This window comes from Canis lupus, chromosome 2 (assembly GCF_003254725.2).
Source record: "Canis lupus dingo isolate Sandy chromosome 2, ASM325472v2, whole genome shotgun sequence".
NCBI classification, from domain to species: Eukaryota; Metazoa; Chordata; class Mammalia; order Carnivora; family Canidae; genus Canis; species Canis lupus.
Genome location: NC_064244.1, coordinates 57,123,283 through 57,138,995, shown reverse-complemented (window position 1 = coordinate 57,138,995; position 15,713 = coordinate 57,123,283). Strand labels below are relative to the sequence as shown.

General features: G+C 52.5%; 1 protein-coding gene across 1 annotated transcript in view; it reads right to left on the bottom strand.

Annotated features, from left to right (window-relative positions):
* CNGB1 (cyclic nucleotide gated channel subunit beta 1) overlaps positions 1-15,713 on the bottom strand; it is a 64,728-nt gene that overhangs the window by 18,571 nt on the left and 30,444 nt on the right. The window contains exons 18-26 of the mRNA XM_049103977.1: positions 14,321-14,428; positions 11,674-11,831; positions 10,465-10,623; positions 9,375-9,583; positions 8,601-8,651; positions 8,241-8,327; positions 6,285-6,349; positions 5,354-5,476; positions 195-336 (exon numbers count right to left, since the gene is read on the bottom strand). Of these exons, the coding sequence (XP_048959934.1) occupies positions 195-336; positions 5,354-5,476; positions 6,285-6,349; positions 8,241-8,327; positions 8,601-8,651; positions 9,375-9,583; positions 10,465-10,623; positions 11,674-11,831; positions 14,321-14,428 (1,102 nt within the window). The remainder of the gene's footprint in view (positions 1-194; positions 337-5,353; positions 5,477-6,284; positions 6,350-8,240; positions 8,328-8,600; positions 8,652-9,374; positions 9,584-10,464; positions 10,624-11,673; positions 11,832-14,320; positions 14,429-15,713) is intronic.

Sequence of the window (15,713 nt, the reverse complement as noted above, 5' to 3'; positions counted from 1 at the left end):
GATTGGGACCTAGACCCCCACCCCCACCCCTTTCACCCAACAGGTCCCAGAGCTCCAGGCTCCTGAGTCTAGGACTCGTGCTCTTTCCCAGACTTAGTCCAAAAGGAATGGCCACAGATGGTGACATTTCTGGCAGTAGTGGGAGGGGCCCTGGCAGACGGGTGGGTGGCAAGCCAGACTGGTGACCCAGCTACCTGTCCGATCATCACAGAGAAAGCAAAGACACCCGTGAAATAGTTCAGCCCCTGGAAGACAATTTCAAAGAGCGTTCTGGGGTCAGGCAGCCCACCAATGGTGATGAGGGTCTTCACAGCCCAGTAGTAACAGCGAATGTAACTAGAGAGAGAAGAGGAAGGGGACCTCGGTCAGCAAAGGCCCCACCCTGCTGAGCCTGGGTGGCCTGGCTCTGACAGCTGTGCAAGATGCAAACGCTTTATTTCTAAGTACAAGGAAAACAGCTTCACACCCACAGAGCCCTGCGGTTTGCCGAGCGTGCTCATAGATGCAGAGGCTTGTTGTCAACTCCATATACAGATGTGGAAACTGAGGCTCCAGGAGATTGTTAGAAAGACTTGGCAGGAGGATAGACCAGGGTCTTCTGACTCCTGACGTCTGGGCTCCCTCTATATTCTTTCAATGTCCACTAACTTCCCTTTGCCATCCCGCCACATTGGTTCATGGAAAGCAAGAGCGACTTTGCACTTGAAAGACATATCAGGACTACCTTTTCTGACACTCTGCTTTTCCCACTCCTTTTCCAGATAGGGAAACTGAGGTCCCAGAAGGCAAAGGAAACGGTCATGGTCACCAGCTGGCCAGGTACAGAGCTGGGATTAGAATTCAGGCTGTCATCTGCTTCTCGGAGCTTCACCCACTGTTAGTAACACCTCTACACAAGTGCATGAACCTAGGAAGGGAGGTCTGGGTGATAGGGTCCTACTGGGTGGTAGAAGGCATAGGAGATGCCCCAAGTTTATCTCATTATCACAGAGAAGTAAGAGTCCTTCATACATCTGTTCACACCTTCAGGCTGTGCCCTTCCAATGGGTGAGGTGAGCAAGGCTCAAGGACAGGACAAGCCCAGCTGTCCTGTCTTCCTCCCTGGGCGTGCAGGAGGTGTCCAGAGCCTGCCCCACCTCCAGCGTCCTGATACACCCACACTTCTGAGGTCCCTGCTCAGCACCAAAACCAAGACCATCATCTGGCTGGCAAAGATCACCCAGTCTGATGATGACCCCAATTGGGTTCCCCCCTGGCGCTCTGTTCACCAGCTATTTTTGCAGAGCTGTGGTCAGAACATGGGCTCTGGGTGGGACTGCCTGGGCTCAAACCCAGCTCCACCACTTCCTAGCTGCATTAACATGGACAAATTATTAATCTCAGCAAGCCTTGGCTTCTTTCTCCTAAAATGGACATGGCAGGGATCCCTGGGTGGCGCAGCGGTTTAGCGCCTGCCTTTGGCCCAGGGCGTGATCCTGGAGACCCGGGATCGAATCACATGTCGGGCTCCTGGAGCATGGAGCCTGCTTCTCCCACTGCCTATGTCTCTGCCTCTCTCTCTCTCTCTGTGACTATCATAAATAAATAAAAATTAAAAAAAAAGAAACAGTTTTAAAAAACAAATAAATAAAATAAAATAAAATGGACATGGCAATAGAACATCCTTCACAGGGGGACCGTGAGGAAAAAATGAGGTGCTAGAAGAGCTCCCGGGACATGATGAGCTCTCAGTAAACGTCCGCTACCAGAGCTTTCTCTGTCGCTGGCACCGGCCACACGCCCAACCGCTGTAGGGAACAGCAGACCCGCCTGTGTCCTCAAGCAGCTCACCATCTAATGGACAGCACGAAATCGTGCAAAGAGCCCTGGGAGGGAGCCCTGAAAGGGAGCAGAGGTTACTGGGGAGTTATGTTGGAGGGGTCTCCGCCTCTGACTACGAGCTGGGAGGCCTGGGGTGGGGTGCTGGGTAACCCTGGGCGACCCTGCTCCTCCTTCCGCCCTGGTACTAGACGTCTCAGAGCAAGGGTCTCCCCAGTAAAGCCCCGGTCATACCGTCCCCCGGCCACCAGAGGGCGTGCAAAGCAGCCTTAAGCAGAGAATGAGGGGAGCACCTGTCTGGGAGCTCAGGGAGTGCCCCTAGGCCACCAACAGAAAGGCGTGGGAGCAAGGTCCCCAAGCCTCTCCCCAAACGCTTTCTGGTTGGAGGAAACTTCTACTGGCGTGGCCCGTCTCAGGGTCTTGAAGTCCTGGCATCTTCCCTGCTACTGGGCCTGTGGGGACCCCTGCGTGCTCCAGGCCAGGCAGAAGCAGAGCAGGATGGGAGACCCCCATAGGTGTGAGCTTGGGTCCTCAAGCCCCTGGGCCAGAGCAGACACTCAACAAACAGTCACTACTTTGAAAGTAATTTACCCATGATATTGGACTTTTGGAGGGATCCTTCACCATTTGTGCTTTTTTGCACATATTGGGGGTTCCCTGTAGGATTTTGTTCAGAGAAAGGTAGTGCTGCCAAGACAGAGTGTCCCTTCTAAGGTCCCTGCAGGAGGAAGTCCCTGATAGCTGTCCCCTGTCTTCCCCTTCTCTGCTTGCCATTCCATCCCAGGCCTGCCCATGATAGGTGTGCCAGGCTCAATCCTGGGACCTAGGTTTTTAGCTTGTTGGAGCACAAACCCCTTTGTGAATCTAAGGAAAGCTAGCAACCTTCTCCTTCAGGAAGCCAGCATGTCCTCAAAATTTAGCTCCAATTTCCAGGAGGGTGGTGGTGGGGTCACCCTCTACGAGTCTGGATCCCGGGTTAGGAACCTCTCTCCTGGTATGCCGGCTTCCCTGTAAGAATGACTGTAGCTAGAAAATGGCCACTGACTCCTGTCCAGGCATGACCTGGACATGCTGCACACATTAGTTTATCATTCCCCACAAGAAATCTCAATGTAGGGACGCCTGGGTGGCTCAGTGGTGCAGCGCCTGCCTTTGGCTCAGGTCGTGATCCCCGGGTCCTGGGATCGAGTCCTGTATCAGGCTCCCTGCATGGAGCCTGCTTCTCCCTCTGCCTGTGTCTCTGCCTCTCTCTCTCTCTCTCTCTCTCTCTGTGTGTGTGTCTCTCATGAATAAATAAATAAAGTCTTTTTTAAAAAGAAGAAATCTGAATGTAACACCATCTTCAAGTTGTAGAAGAGAAACTGAGTCTCAGGAAGGGAGGGGCCTCCACCAAGGTCACAGAACAAGTTTTAACGAATAGCTTCTGTTCTTCCCTTCCCTGGACTCTTAAAGTCTGTGCCCAGGCTCTCCAGGCTCACACCCCTGATCTGGACTCCAAGTGTTCCTGCTTACCTTCCCACATGGCCCTCCCTCCCCCTGATCATACCAACCCTTTGTCAGGGCCTTTTGTTGCTCCTCCTATCAGGTCCCTGGGCTTCCTGCCTATCTTGTTGGTCCATCCTCCCCTCAACCATCATCAGCAGAGTCATCTTTCTGAGATCCCCCTGGGCCCTGTCATCTTCCTGCTTCCAAGGTTTTGAGGCAAGAGGTGAGAGGGTAGCCCGGGTAGCTCTCCGCATCCATCTGACCATTACAAATGTGGCCGCATACAGGAACTCCCTGTACTTCCCCATCGGCTCTTCTGTTAAACCTGGAACCGCTCTAAAAAACATAGTGTACTAACTACAAAAATAATATATATATTTTTTAATCTTAGAAATGTTCATATCCTTGGCCGTGCCATCCCCCTTCAGGAATTTATTATGAGGAAACACTCAGGTCAGAGGACAAAGATGCTCACTGCAGCATCCCGGGTCAGACAGAAGAACTGGAGGCATACCTCCAGAGCCCAGCGATGAGGGCATAGTCAAAGAAACACTGGCCTCTCTGCACGGCAGGGATATTACTATTGTGGTTTAAAAAAAATTAATGATGGACAGATATGCATGATATTATGTTATTCTATATCCCTGTGGGTGACATATTTTTCCACATTTTCACATTTCTAAAACTGGGATGTCTCTTAAAATCTATGGGTACATTTGTTGTAATTTTTTTTTTTTTTTTTGCAAAAAGCTGTATTGACTCAAAAATGCATCACAGGATGGACTACATCTTAGAATGCAAGAAATAAAGAATGTTCCTGATCTTTCTTTAATAATCAGAATAAATATATATGAAATGAAGAACTGCAAAGAAGAACCCCATACTGGGGTCCCCATGGCTCAGAACCACACTATCCCATTAAAATATGATGAGACCCACATACCGAATTTAAAACTTTTTCCAGCTGCTACATTTCCTCAAAGTAAAATGAAACAGGTGAAATTAATTTCAATAACATTTTTTAGTGACCCAAAATATCAAAATGAATATCATTTCAATGCATAACCAAAGTTTTGGGCATTAGTAATAAGGCAGTTGACGTGTTTCTTCATATCTTCTGAACCCGTGTGTATTTCACATCTTAGTCACGCTGCGTTTTAAATATTTGGTGGCCCCTGGTGGCTAGTGGCCATGATATTGGGTAGCCCCTGCCACCACACAAGAGGGCTCCCAGAGCCCTGACTCCACCATTTTGCAACTCTGCACCTTTGTTCCGCTGCTCCCTCCCCCAAGGCTTCTCTGCCCCTTCCCTCCACCTACCAAGGCCAAAATCAAATGCAGCTTTTGGGAACTGACCGTCCTGTGCCACGTTCCCCATGCTTCTCTGGCACCAGGCAGATGGTGCGCTGGTTAAGACTGCAGACACACTGCCCAGGTTCAAATCCCAGCTCTGGAACTTATGAATGAACTGTGCGACCTTGGTTAGTCATTTCTCATCTGTAAGATGGGAATGATGTACCTATCTCATGTGATTCCTAGAAGGATTCAATGAGTTACTTTGCTAAGTACTTAAACCAGGGCTGGTACAGAATAAGCATTCTCTGCTGTAAGGGCTCGCTGCTCGGGTTAGTAGAAGTACCTTGACATCGTCATTATTTGAACACGTCCCACAACGTATGGCAGCTCTCTGGTCTGGCAAGCAGGCTTCACCTTGTTTGCCAGCTCCCGCGTGGCTAGCGACGCCCAGGGAGCTATGTTGAGAAGTGTGCTTTGGCCTCCTTCCCACTTGGCTGTGTCCATGGAGTAGAGAAGTAGACGCACACGTGAGGTGAATTTGCCAACTCTACTAGGCTTTAGGAGGCTGAAAGGATCTTTCTAGCAGGTCTAGTTTCTTTCTGTGCCTCCCTCTGCCTAGCACGTGGCAGGTGCTCAGGAAACGTGAGCTCAGTGAGGACACAGACACATGGTCCTCATACTTTCTCATGGCAGCAATGGGACCTCTTTCCAGGACTCTCTGTGGATTAGAGCCCCAGGAGGGTGACTGGCTCACCTGTTTCCCACACCATCGTAAACCCAGTGAGTGGAGCCGAGGCCCTGATAGGCAGATGCCCAGTAATACAGACAGGAGTTGACATGCAGACTGTAGAGCAGGTAGGCCGTGGTCCTGATGACCCTGCGGGAGAAGGAAAGGTGTGACCACAGCAACGGGAAGGGTGGCCATGATCTGTCACCCAGGGGGACTGTGGGAAACAAGCCCACCTTCACCTCCTCTGACACCTGCCTCAGACATCTCCCTGCTGGAGCTTCATGGCCCTGTCCCTCGGCCTGGCAGGATGGACACCTGGCTGATGGGAACCAGCCGGTGGCCAGACTGGGCCAACTGGATGCTGTTTTGAGACTTGGACAGTTAGGGATGGTGGCCTGTGAATGGCAAATCGTCAAGGCCAGGGGCTGGAATGGCCCTGAGTTCCATGTGCAGATGGTTCTGGGGGCAGGAAGGACAGAGGGTGTGTATCCTTGGAGAGGGCCAGAGAAGGGACAGATGTGTGCAGAGAAGCGCCACTCGAGAGCAACGTGGAGGAGCTTTGTCCCTGAGTGTGGCCGGCTGGTCTAGTGCCCCCGACGAGAGTTGGCCCGCCGTCCTTACACACAGCCCCCCTATGTTCGAGCCAGGTTGAGGCACCCAGTTCCCTGAGCTGAGATCAAAATGAGGCCCGGCTCCCTGGAAACAGTGGCGAGCTGTACATAGGAACCTCTGTGCGCTCTCCTCACAATTGGGGGAAATGGGACATTCTTGGTTCTCTAAAAAAACAAACATCCCTTTAGAGAAGGGCCAGGAAGAGGCCTGGCTTCCGGTAGCACTGGGGCCTGCAGGGCCAGGGGAGCTTGAAAGGGGAAGAAATATGAGTAGAGAGTGCCTTGCTCCGTTGTTGCTGCAAACGGCCAGTGTACACGCACGTGTGTGTGCGTGTGTGTCTCACCTGTAAACATAGGCTTTGCTGAGGATGGATTCCAGGCGGCTGTTAAATTCGAAGAAGGCCATGTACTGGGAAGAAGAGCAAAGCATGAGGACAGCCCGCCGTCCATGGGGGGTGTGCTACCCTCCCCTCTCCAGCCTGCTCCCCAGAACGGAGGCCTCTCTCTGCAGCGCCCCCCCAGGAGGCTGGGCAGTGACACTCACAAATCAGAGGTCCTTAGCCCTCCCATGGGTGGTGGCCAGGAACCCCATTTACCAATCCGCTGGAAACTGTGACCCCCCTCTTCCCACAGCAATTACATCCCATCCTGTTCTCACAGTTTGCATTTGTGTCAGGGGGGCTCCGAGACCATCCGAAGCCCATCGTGACATCTTCAGGGGGACATGCATCTCAGGTTTAGGACCCTGTTTTCAACGTCTATTTATAAAAGAAACCATTTTACAAAGAAACATCATCCCTACCACCCCTCACCTAGATCCTTCAAAGGCTTGTTTATAATAATACAATTATAGTAGTGACTGCTCTTCTTCACGAACACCTCTGCTTTTTATACATGGCCTCCTTACTTATTTACACGTGAGCTATGTGGTATCATGCTCCTTTTACAGAGAGGAAATTGGCACTTCGTGAAGCTGAGTCACCTGCCCAGAGTACACAGCTGCTAAGTGACAGAGGCAGGATTTGAGCCCAGAGCATACTCATAACAGCAACACCTGGCACATGTATTGCTTGACATTTGAGAACAACGGTGAGGGAAATGCCCTGAGCCATGCACTGGTCATCCTCCAGGCAGTCATTCTAAAGTCCCCCCAGAGTTTGGCGGGGGGGGGGGGGGGGATGCTTGGGGCTGGGGTCTTGGATCTCTCTCCCCTTAGGCTCAGAATTTTGTCCTGGGGTCGTGCTAAACATCAGACACATGAGTCACACACGCTCACCACCACCACGTGAACCCAGACGTGGATCCCACCACTATGTGGGGAGTAAACCTCGGCTTGCTCTGCTCTTTGGCTCTAAAGAAACCTACCTCTGTGGCCCCCAGGGGGCTGGCACATGTCGGATAAGACCGGTGCTGCTTCCAGGCTCGCCCTGCCTCTTGGGCAGCCGGGGAGCCCAGCGGTAGGATCTGCGCTCAATTCCAACACGATGTGCTGTCTTCTCTTCAGGGTCCTTGCCTGCTTCCTATTTTCCTCTGTCCTGTTTCTCCAAGTTATTCAGGGTATTGTGTTTGCCTCTTTTTGTGAATTCCCTCATTAGCGTTTTGGAGAAGAGGCAACAGTATCGCGTAAGGAGAGAGATGAATTTAATTGATCTGCCAGAAAAATCCATTTGGGAGCCTGCTTCTCTCTCTCCCCCACCTCCCTACTTGTGTTCTCTCTCTCTCTCTCTCTCTCTCTCTCTCTCTCTTTCAAATAGATAAATAAAATCTTTTAAAAAATTAAAAGAAGAAACACGTATTGGGCTGCACATCCAAATCTCTCCTGGGTACTTCCTGGCTCCTGTAACCTTGAGCAAGTGACCCAAGCTTTCCAAGCCTCAGTGTCCCCATCTTTCAGATGCACACCATCATAAAAGCAGAAGTCCCCCTGTTGTTTCTATAATTAATGCAAGCATAGACAGTGGAGGCAGGCTGCCTGGGTTCAAATCCGGACTCCATTCCTTCCGACCTGTGTGACCTAGGGCAAGTTACTGAGCCTCTGGTAAAATGCTGGTACTAAACACTCATCTCACAGGGTCGAGGAGTAAGTACTCGTAAAGCTTTGGGAATAATACCTAACACACAGCACAAGTGAGAAGCGCTAACACTTTTAGGGAACTTCCCATCCCCCCTCCCCCCCACACACCCTGAAGCGCCCCCCACCCTCCCTGCTCCCCAGTGCTGCTCAGCTGCTCAGGGCAGAGCTCAAATGGCAGGGCCAGTGCAGAGCCTGGGGGAGCCGAGGTCTCCGGTGGGAAGCCTACCTTCAAACAGCGGGGCAAGCGCAGGAGGGGATTCACGCCAAACTTCAAATACAGGAAGTCCAAGGGCAGGAGGCAGAGCATGTCCATCTGAAATCCCAGTGGGACACCACAGTGTATGAAATGGGCCGCCCCAGGGGTTGGGGGTTCGGGGAATGACAGGTCTCTACCTTCAGGGGAAAAGCGCAGTCAGAATGCCCCAGGAGGGGGCACAGAGCACTCCACCAACAAGCCTGTGTTTGCCCACCCAGAGTGATCCTGGTGGGAACCACATCACACCCGCCCCACAGCACCCAGGGTCCCCAGACACACTGCCTCCCAAGACCAGGCAGAAGCTCGCCCGCCCCCCCCGCCAGCGCGCACCTTAAAGCGACGAGATTTCAGGTAGTTGTCCCGCATCTCCTTTTTGTCTGTCTGAAAGAAACAGAATACCGACCGTGAGATGGCCGGAGAGCCTCATCCCTGACCCCGTGGGAGCAGCGTGGACATTCCTTAGACCCATGTGCTAAGAGCATGAGCCTAAAACTGAATGTCCAGCTAGGAGATGGGAATCTACCTGGGGTGGGCCTGGACAACTGCCAAGTCAAAACCAGGACTCAGTTTCCTCCCCAGTAAGCAGGGCCTGTACCAGGGCACAGGGTCTCACACGGGTCCAAGCAGCATGCTCTCTGCAGGACCCCCAGGAAGCATTGTTGGCCAGCAGTTCCCCACGCTGGCCGCTCTGCAGACATGATCTCAATCTGCCCTCACAGCAGCACTATGAAGCGGGAACAATTACTATCCCCATTTCACAGATGAGAAAACTGGGGCTCAGAGGTGGCAGGGGGGCGGCATCTAGTTATGGTAGTGCTGGGATTCGAACCAGATCCACCTAAAGGTCCTTCTCTGGTCCACTTTCCATCTTTCATTCCATCAGATGGTCCAGGAGCCATTTCTCCCCTGAACAATATTCGGTGCGTGTAATTTGAACTAGCACAGGCAAATGTTCCCGAGATCCTGGCACGGGCAGATGTTCCCGAGATCCTGTTCATTTGTCTCGTCTATCGCAGCAGCAGCAGCAACAGGGGGCAGGCTCCTGAAGGCCCTGGCTGCAGGGTCTGCCCCCGCCCTGCCCGCCTCCACTTGCCCGGGACTCACAATGATGTCTCCCCCTCTGACAAACTGCAGGCGCAGCTGGAACACGGTGATGTCCAGGAGGTAGATGAGATCACATAGATAATCCATCAGCAGCCAGAGGTGGATGTTGTTTGGTGTCTGGTAAGGGAAGGCCCAGCGCACGGGGATCAGCCAACAGTTCCAGTTCCACGCCAGCACCACAAAGAACAGCCACAGGATGTACATCAGGTCTGCAGGGAGCAGAGGGACAGGAACATGCTAGATGTCAGCTGGAGGAGGGCTCCTCCACAGTAGGATTAGGGAAGGACCTTCCTTCTTTCCACTTGTCTGTTCCTAGATGCGGCACTTCTGTGACTGGCGTGTGTGTGTGTGGGGGGGGGTATAAAACTATCTTTGATTCAAAAATAAATCACTGCTAGGCCCTAATAAACCAGAATACTCGAAGAGAGGCTATGGGGGCATTATTAGATAATAGGCAGCTAACTAGAAAACACTTACGCTCTGTTTCCTATTGAAATATTTCCAAAAATGTATTTCCTGCTTTAGTAAATACACAATAGTAAATAACGGATAGAAGATGGACACACGGACAGGTGGATGGATGGATGGATCGTGGTCATGTAGTCATTTCCAAGGCCCGGTGGACACCAGGGGTCCTGTGCCCCCAGGACTTCCTGTGTGACCACGGGGGAGTCTCTCTCTGGCACCCACCCTGCCTCCCCAGGGAAGCCACAAAGAGAGGTCAGCTGAGAAAGGCTGGGAGGTTCTTCGTAAACTGTAAAGCACTGTGCCCATATGAGGGGTTGTCATTCCTGAGGAATAGAACATGGGCTAAGAGGGACGTGAGGGGAATTCACTTTAGATGTAGAAGAATTTCTGCCCTTTCCTGCTCAGAGTAATAGATCCAGGAAGGGGCCAGCAAGAGCAGAAAGCAGACTTGACCAAGGGTCAGGGCTCCGGTCTGACTAACTAGTCGTGCCTCAGTTTCCTTGTCTGTGCGGTGGGTGTGATAGTAGGTTCCTATTCGGGGCTTGCACTCCCCCGGCTTCTCCCTCTTGTTCTGCCCTCACACAGTATGCCGTGGCAAGGCCCAGGCCCACCCAGGACTCACTGGTCAGCGGGTCGATGCTCTGGGGAAAGCGGTACGTCTTCCAGGGGCGGCGCTTGAACTTGCAGCAGAGCATGTCACAATAGTGCTCCTCCTCCTCCGCCTGCCCCACCTCAGCCGGCTTCACGACTGGGGCAGGCTCTGGGGCTTTCTTGGCCGGGGCTGTGGGATGACACCAATGACCATCTGACCCTGCCCTGAGGCTCGGGCAGAGGATACAGGGAGAGGGCTCCCAACCCCAGATTCTGGACCTGGATCCGAGGGAACCTGGCGCCACCTCACAACATGCTGTCAGCCCTGCGTGCAGAAGCCGGGGTGCTCTCCTGCAGCAAACCCCACAGCACCTGCCCTGACACTCTTATCAGCTACCAGTCTGGAGCTGCTTCTCAGGAGCTGCCCAGAATGAGATGTTTCTGGACAAGTTGGATGTTTGAAAAAGTCTGTGTGTGCATCTGTGTTTAGACCCCCTCAGTTCTCTCTGGAGGGCTGGGGGCGTTTCATACCCAGATTCCTACGACCCAGGGCCAGAAGTCAGGGAAACCTTGCTCTGGGTTTTACAGAACAAGAACCTTTGCTCCTTTATTTCTGAAATAGGACACTGAAGGGAACCAGAGCCTCCCTGTGCATTGAAGGCAATGTTGTTGGTGACCTAGAGGTTGAATTTTGTAGGTTCAATATGGTTGCATTTCTAGCTCTAGGACTCTGGATCCAGGCCCTGCTAGGTCCATTGTTGAGACCTGGGGCACAGTCCTCCTTTGGAAAGACCTGGAAAACCTCTCATTTCCCTCTGGAATCTTGAAAACAGGAAACTTTCAGGTAGCCCCATGAGACTATTCCAAATGAGGCCTCCAAAAAATAAGACTGCCTGGTTCCAGAGTGGGGTGTGGACACCCTCTGAGTGTAAGTCCATGAGATGCCTCCCAGGCTGAACCACCTGCCTGCCAGAGGGAAAGGGCCAGAAGGGCCAATGAGGGTACTTTGCCCAGAGGGAAAGCCAAGTAAAACTGGATCATTGGTCAGAATTTGACCTTATTTTGTCCCCTGGATACATAGCTAAACCTGTACATACAGGACCCCAAAATCCAGACAGTGGGGACGTAGGCCTTTCTCAAGCACCTCAACCATTTCCTTGCGGGTGCCCTCACCAGGAGTTTACAAGGGCTTTAGGGGCTCCGTTTCTGATAGGGTGAATCATCCGAGCTCTGGACTCACAGGGCTTTGGGCTCTCCTCATCGGAGGTGACATCAGGGTCGATGAGCTTCTCCTTCACTTTCTCCGTCCGCTCCTTGAAAAGCTTCACCAGCTCCTGGAGCCGGTCATTGATGATGGCGCTGTTCTGGCTGGCCGTGGAGGTTGCGCGATCCTGGCCACTGTGGACACACCACCCGAAGTGAGTGGGCTGGAGGGGAAGGGACCCCTGTGCCCCCGGGCAAGAGCTGAATGGCATCTGTATTCCACCTGGCCCTAAGGAGGTAAAAGCTGTCCTGGTGTCCTTCTGACACCAGAAATATCAAATCCACTTTAATAGCTTCGAGGACGAAATTCAGTCTGGGGCTAACACCCGGGGGCCCAGCTTTTAGAAAATGTACCACGTGGGATCTGATTCAGATGGAGAGTTCTGAGAAAACTTTGATCCCACTTGAGATTTAGGCAGCAAAGCTTAGAACTTAGATCAGGGCTGTTGGTCCCAATTCAGGGTTCACATGAGATTCGTGTCTGGGACAGATCAAAGAAGGGTCGGGGCTACATTTTTGGCTCAGGAAATAGCTGGTGGAAAAGAATATTGTGGATATATTATGTAACGTTTTGGGGCGCCTGGGTGGCTCAATGGTTGGATGTCTGCCTTTGGCTCAGGGTGTGATCTCGGGTCCTGGGATCAAGTCCCACATCGGATTCCCCTCAGGGAGCCTGCTTCTCTCTCTGCCTGTATCTCTGCCTCTGTGTGTGTGTGTGTGTGTGTGTGTGTGTGTGTGTGTGATGAATAAATCAATAAAATCTTTTTAAAAATTGTTTCCTTTTAACTTAAAGGAATTTAAACTGCATGCACTTGCAGCAAGAGAGACAGATGGACAGAGAGACAGCAAGAGAGAGAGTGCAAGTCTGCCCACCACTCCACTCAGCATGGGGCAAGTGCCTGGAGTGAGCTGAGACAGGCTGCAAATCGGCTGTCCTTTGAGCAGCCTCACTGGGACCATTGTGCTGAGCTGAGTGTAATACTAGTATTTTCACATCTATTTGTTTTCATCCACAAAGGTAACCAGAATGCAAGCCAGCTCCTCTCCCCGTGCTCACTTGATGAGGCAGGCTGGAGACAAGCGGTCCAGGGGCCTTAACAAGAGACAGCACAAAGGGGTGGTGGAGATGCCAGCTGCTCACCCACATCGGCTCCCGTGGGAGAGGTCGCTGGGCCGCAGACACCCAGCGAGGGGCTGCAGGTCTTGCGTGTGGCCGGGCGAGCTCCCACCAGGGGAACACGAATGGACATACTACATTACATGCATCCCTGAACCCCTTGCCTGGCGTTCTCCCCTTCTAGGGGTGACCTGTGGGGTCTTGGAAGCCACATGAAGGTGGCAGAGCTGCTGTCAGCGGGGTCCCTAAACTGACTGAATGGAGCAGAATCCTCCACTGATCTAGTGACATGTTTATGATAAATGAGACATCTTGTTGCTTAAGCCACTGAATCTGTGGGGTCTATTTGTTACAGAGGCTGAGCCCACCTCGCTAGCGCATGGATCCCCACACTGAACCCCCTAAGAGGCTTCAAGGGTAACTTTTATTATTATAACTGATTTCGGTCTTGTTTGCTGTTACTAAACTCTGACCCTGTCCCAACCCTACTGCATAACCCCACTGTATACTCAAATGGACCAGTGAACTAGGGGTGAGGTTTGGATTTTTTTTTCCTGCTCCTCTAACATTTCTGAACTTTCCACAACTCTGTAAAACAAACTCCATAAATTATGGGTAAAAAAAAAAAAAAAAAAAAAGGCTGGGAGGAAAGTCTAGTGCCTCCTGTGGCCACTCCTGGAGCTGTGGCTGGAAATAGGTTGGGGATCCCAGACCAGAGCCTGCAGCCAGGGGATTCACCATCAACCAGACATCTCAGACTCTTCAGGAAAACATCTTCTGTTGGCCCAGTCTTTGGAATAGGTAGATGTCAGAGACCCAGGTTCCAATGCCCTCACTGTGGCCTCTAAATATTGTCCCACAGACCACCTGGAGGCTTATAAAAATGTGAATGCCCCAGGGCCCACTGTCTGAGGTTCTGATCCAGCAGGTCTGGGCAGGGGCTGGCAATCTGTATTTTTAACAAGCTCCCTGGGTTCAGACCCTGGAAGATCGTTGTGGTCCTCACTCCACCTGCTGACCCTCTCAGGGGTTTAGTGCCAGGAGCCAACCTCTGCCTGTGGGCCAGGAGACTCTCTTTCACAACAAAGCCTCTGTGCAAAGACAGAGTGTATTCTGCAGATTTTTAAAAGATTTTGTTTATTTACTCATGAGAGACACAGAGAGAGGCAGAGACACAGGCAGAGGGAGAAGCAGGCGCCATGCAGGGAGACCAATGTGGGACTCGATCTCAGGACCCCGGGATCACGCCCTGAGCCAAAGGCAGATGCTCCAACCACTGAGCCACCCAGGCGTCCCTATTCTGCAGACTTTACAGAACTCCTAGGCCAGCCAAAAGCAGCCTGGATGGGAGACAGAGCCCTGCCTTACGGCTCAGATGGTGCTGCAAATTCATGGTACAGGGTTCTAAAAAGGTCTGTGCTGTCCGCCACCCCATTCACCTCCCCTTGCCTGCTCATCCCTATCCATACTTCCAACCTCTGAGACCCTGGAGGTGATCCCCACTCACTCAGTGCCTTGTGGGCTGGATGGGTCTGACCAGGCGACCATGGGGGACTCAGCTGGTGACAGTGCCCTGAGCTCTTCAGCCTCATCATCTTGGGAGGGCAGCCTCTTCCTGCAAGGACACAGACAGAGAAGAGGCCTTCAGCAAGGGCAGGGGCCTCGGGGAAATGAGCCGACTTTGACGCCTGCAGATCACCTAGAGCTGAACCCTGGGCAGGGGGAATGGGGCAGGGGGTAGAATGAGTTACTTAGGACTCACTGGGACCTCAGCTTAAATGTTCTTCTGCCTCCCCTCCCAGTCTACACAGCCTGCGTCCCCTCCCAGTCTATAGGGGCTGTGTCCCCTCTCATTCTACAGGGGCTGCGTCTCCTCCCAGTCTTCAGGGTCTGTGTCCCCTCCCAGTCTACAGGGCCCGTGTCCCCTCTCAGTCTACAGGGCCTGCGTCCCTTCCCAATCTATAGGAGCTGTGTCCCCTCCCAGTCTACAGGGCATGCGTCCCCGCCCCCCCCAGTCTACAGGGCTTGTGTCCCCTCCCAGTCTACAGGGCCTGCGTCCCCTCCCAGTCTATAGGGAATGCATCCCCAGCGCACCTCTTCCAGGCTCCCTGTCTGAGGAAGGAACACCAAGCCTCCCCAGGGTCCCCTGTCATTTGGTCCATGTCTATGGCAACTGCACTTGGAGCCATTGGAGTCCTGGCTGATGGTGTCTGGGTTCAAATCCACCTGTCTTTCTTCCCATCCCCAACCACCAGGACTCAGGATCCCAGACATTTTAGAAGGATACAGCCTGGGGGGATGTGCAGCACTTGCCTTTATTCTAGAAGCTCTGGAACTATCCATTTGCCCTCTGCTACCTCCCCAAGGAAGGCGGCACTCATGGGTTCACTTCTTTCAACTCTAAATAAAATTCATATTCGAGGGCACTGAGGGCAGAGTTTGCACAGGGGGGACCCAAACTCGGTACTCTTGCACCCAGCCTGGTGTTCTCTCTTGAGCCAGGAGAGCACATGCTGCCCGAGACCCCAGAGTGTGGATTTGAGTCAGCAGCTAGGCTCCCCCAGCCCTGTGCTAAGCACCTGGCATGAATTAACTCATTGAATTCTTCCAGCAATCTAGTAACTGGTGGTGTGTTTATCCCCACCTTACAGGAAGAACAGGAAGACCAGGAATGTTAACTGCTTGCCTTGAGCCTCACATCAGTGAGTGATGAGCTGGGATTCACCCCAAAACCAGGCTTTAAGCTATGAGGCATGGCCTTGCCTGTGTGCCCCTCCGTCAGCCTCTGTGGTTCCTGTGGTGTTTTGGTGCCTATCAATTGCCCACAATGCTCCTTCCACCTCTGACCATAGGCACCACTGGCCTCTCAAGTCAGGTATCAGAATTTTCCCTTCTCAGGG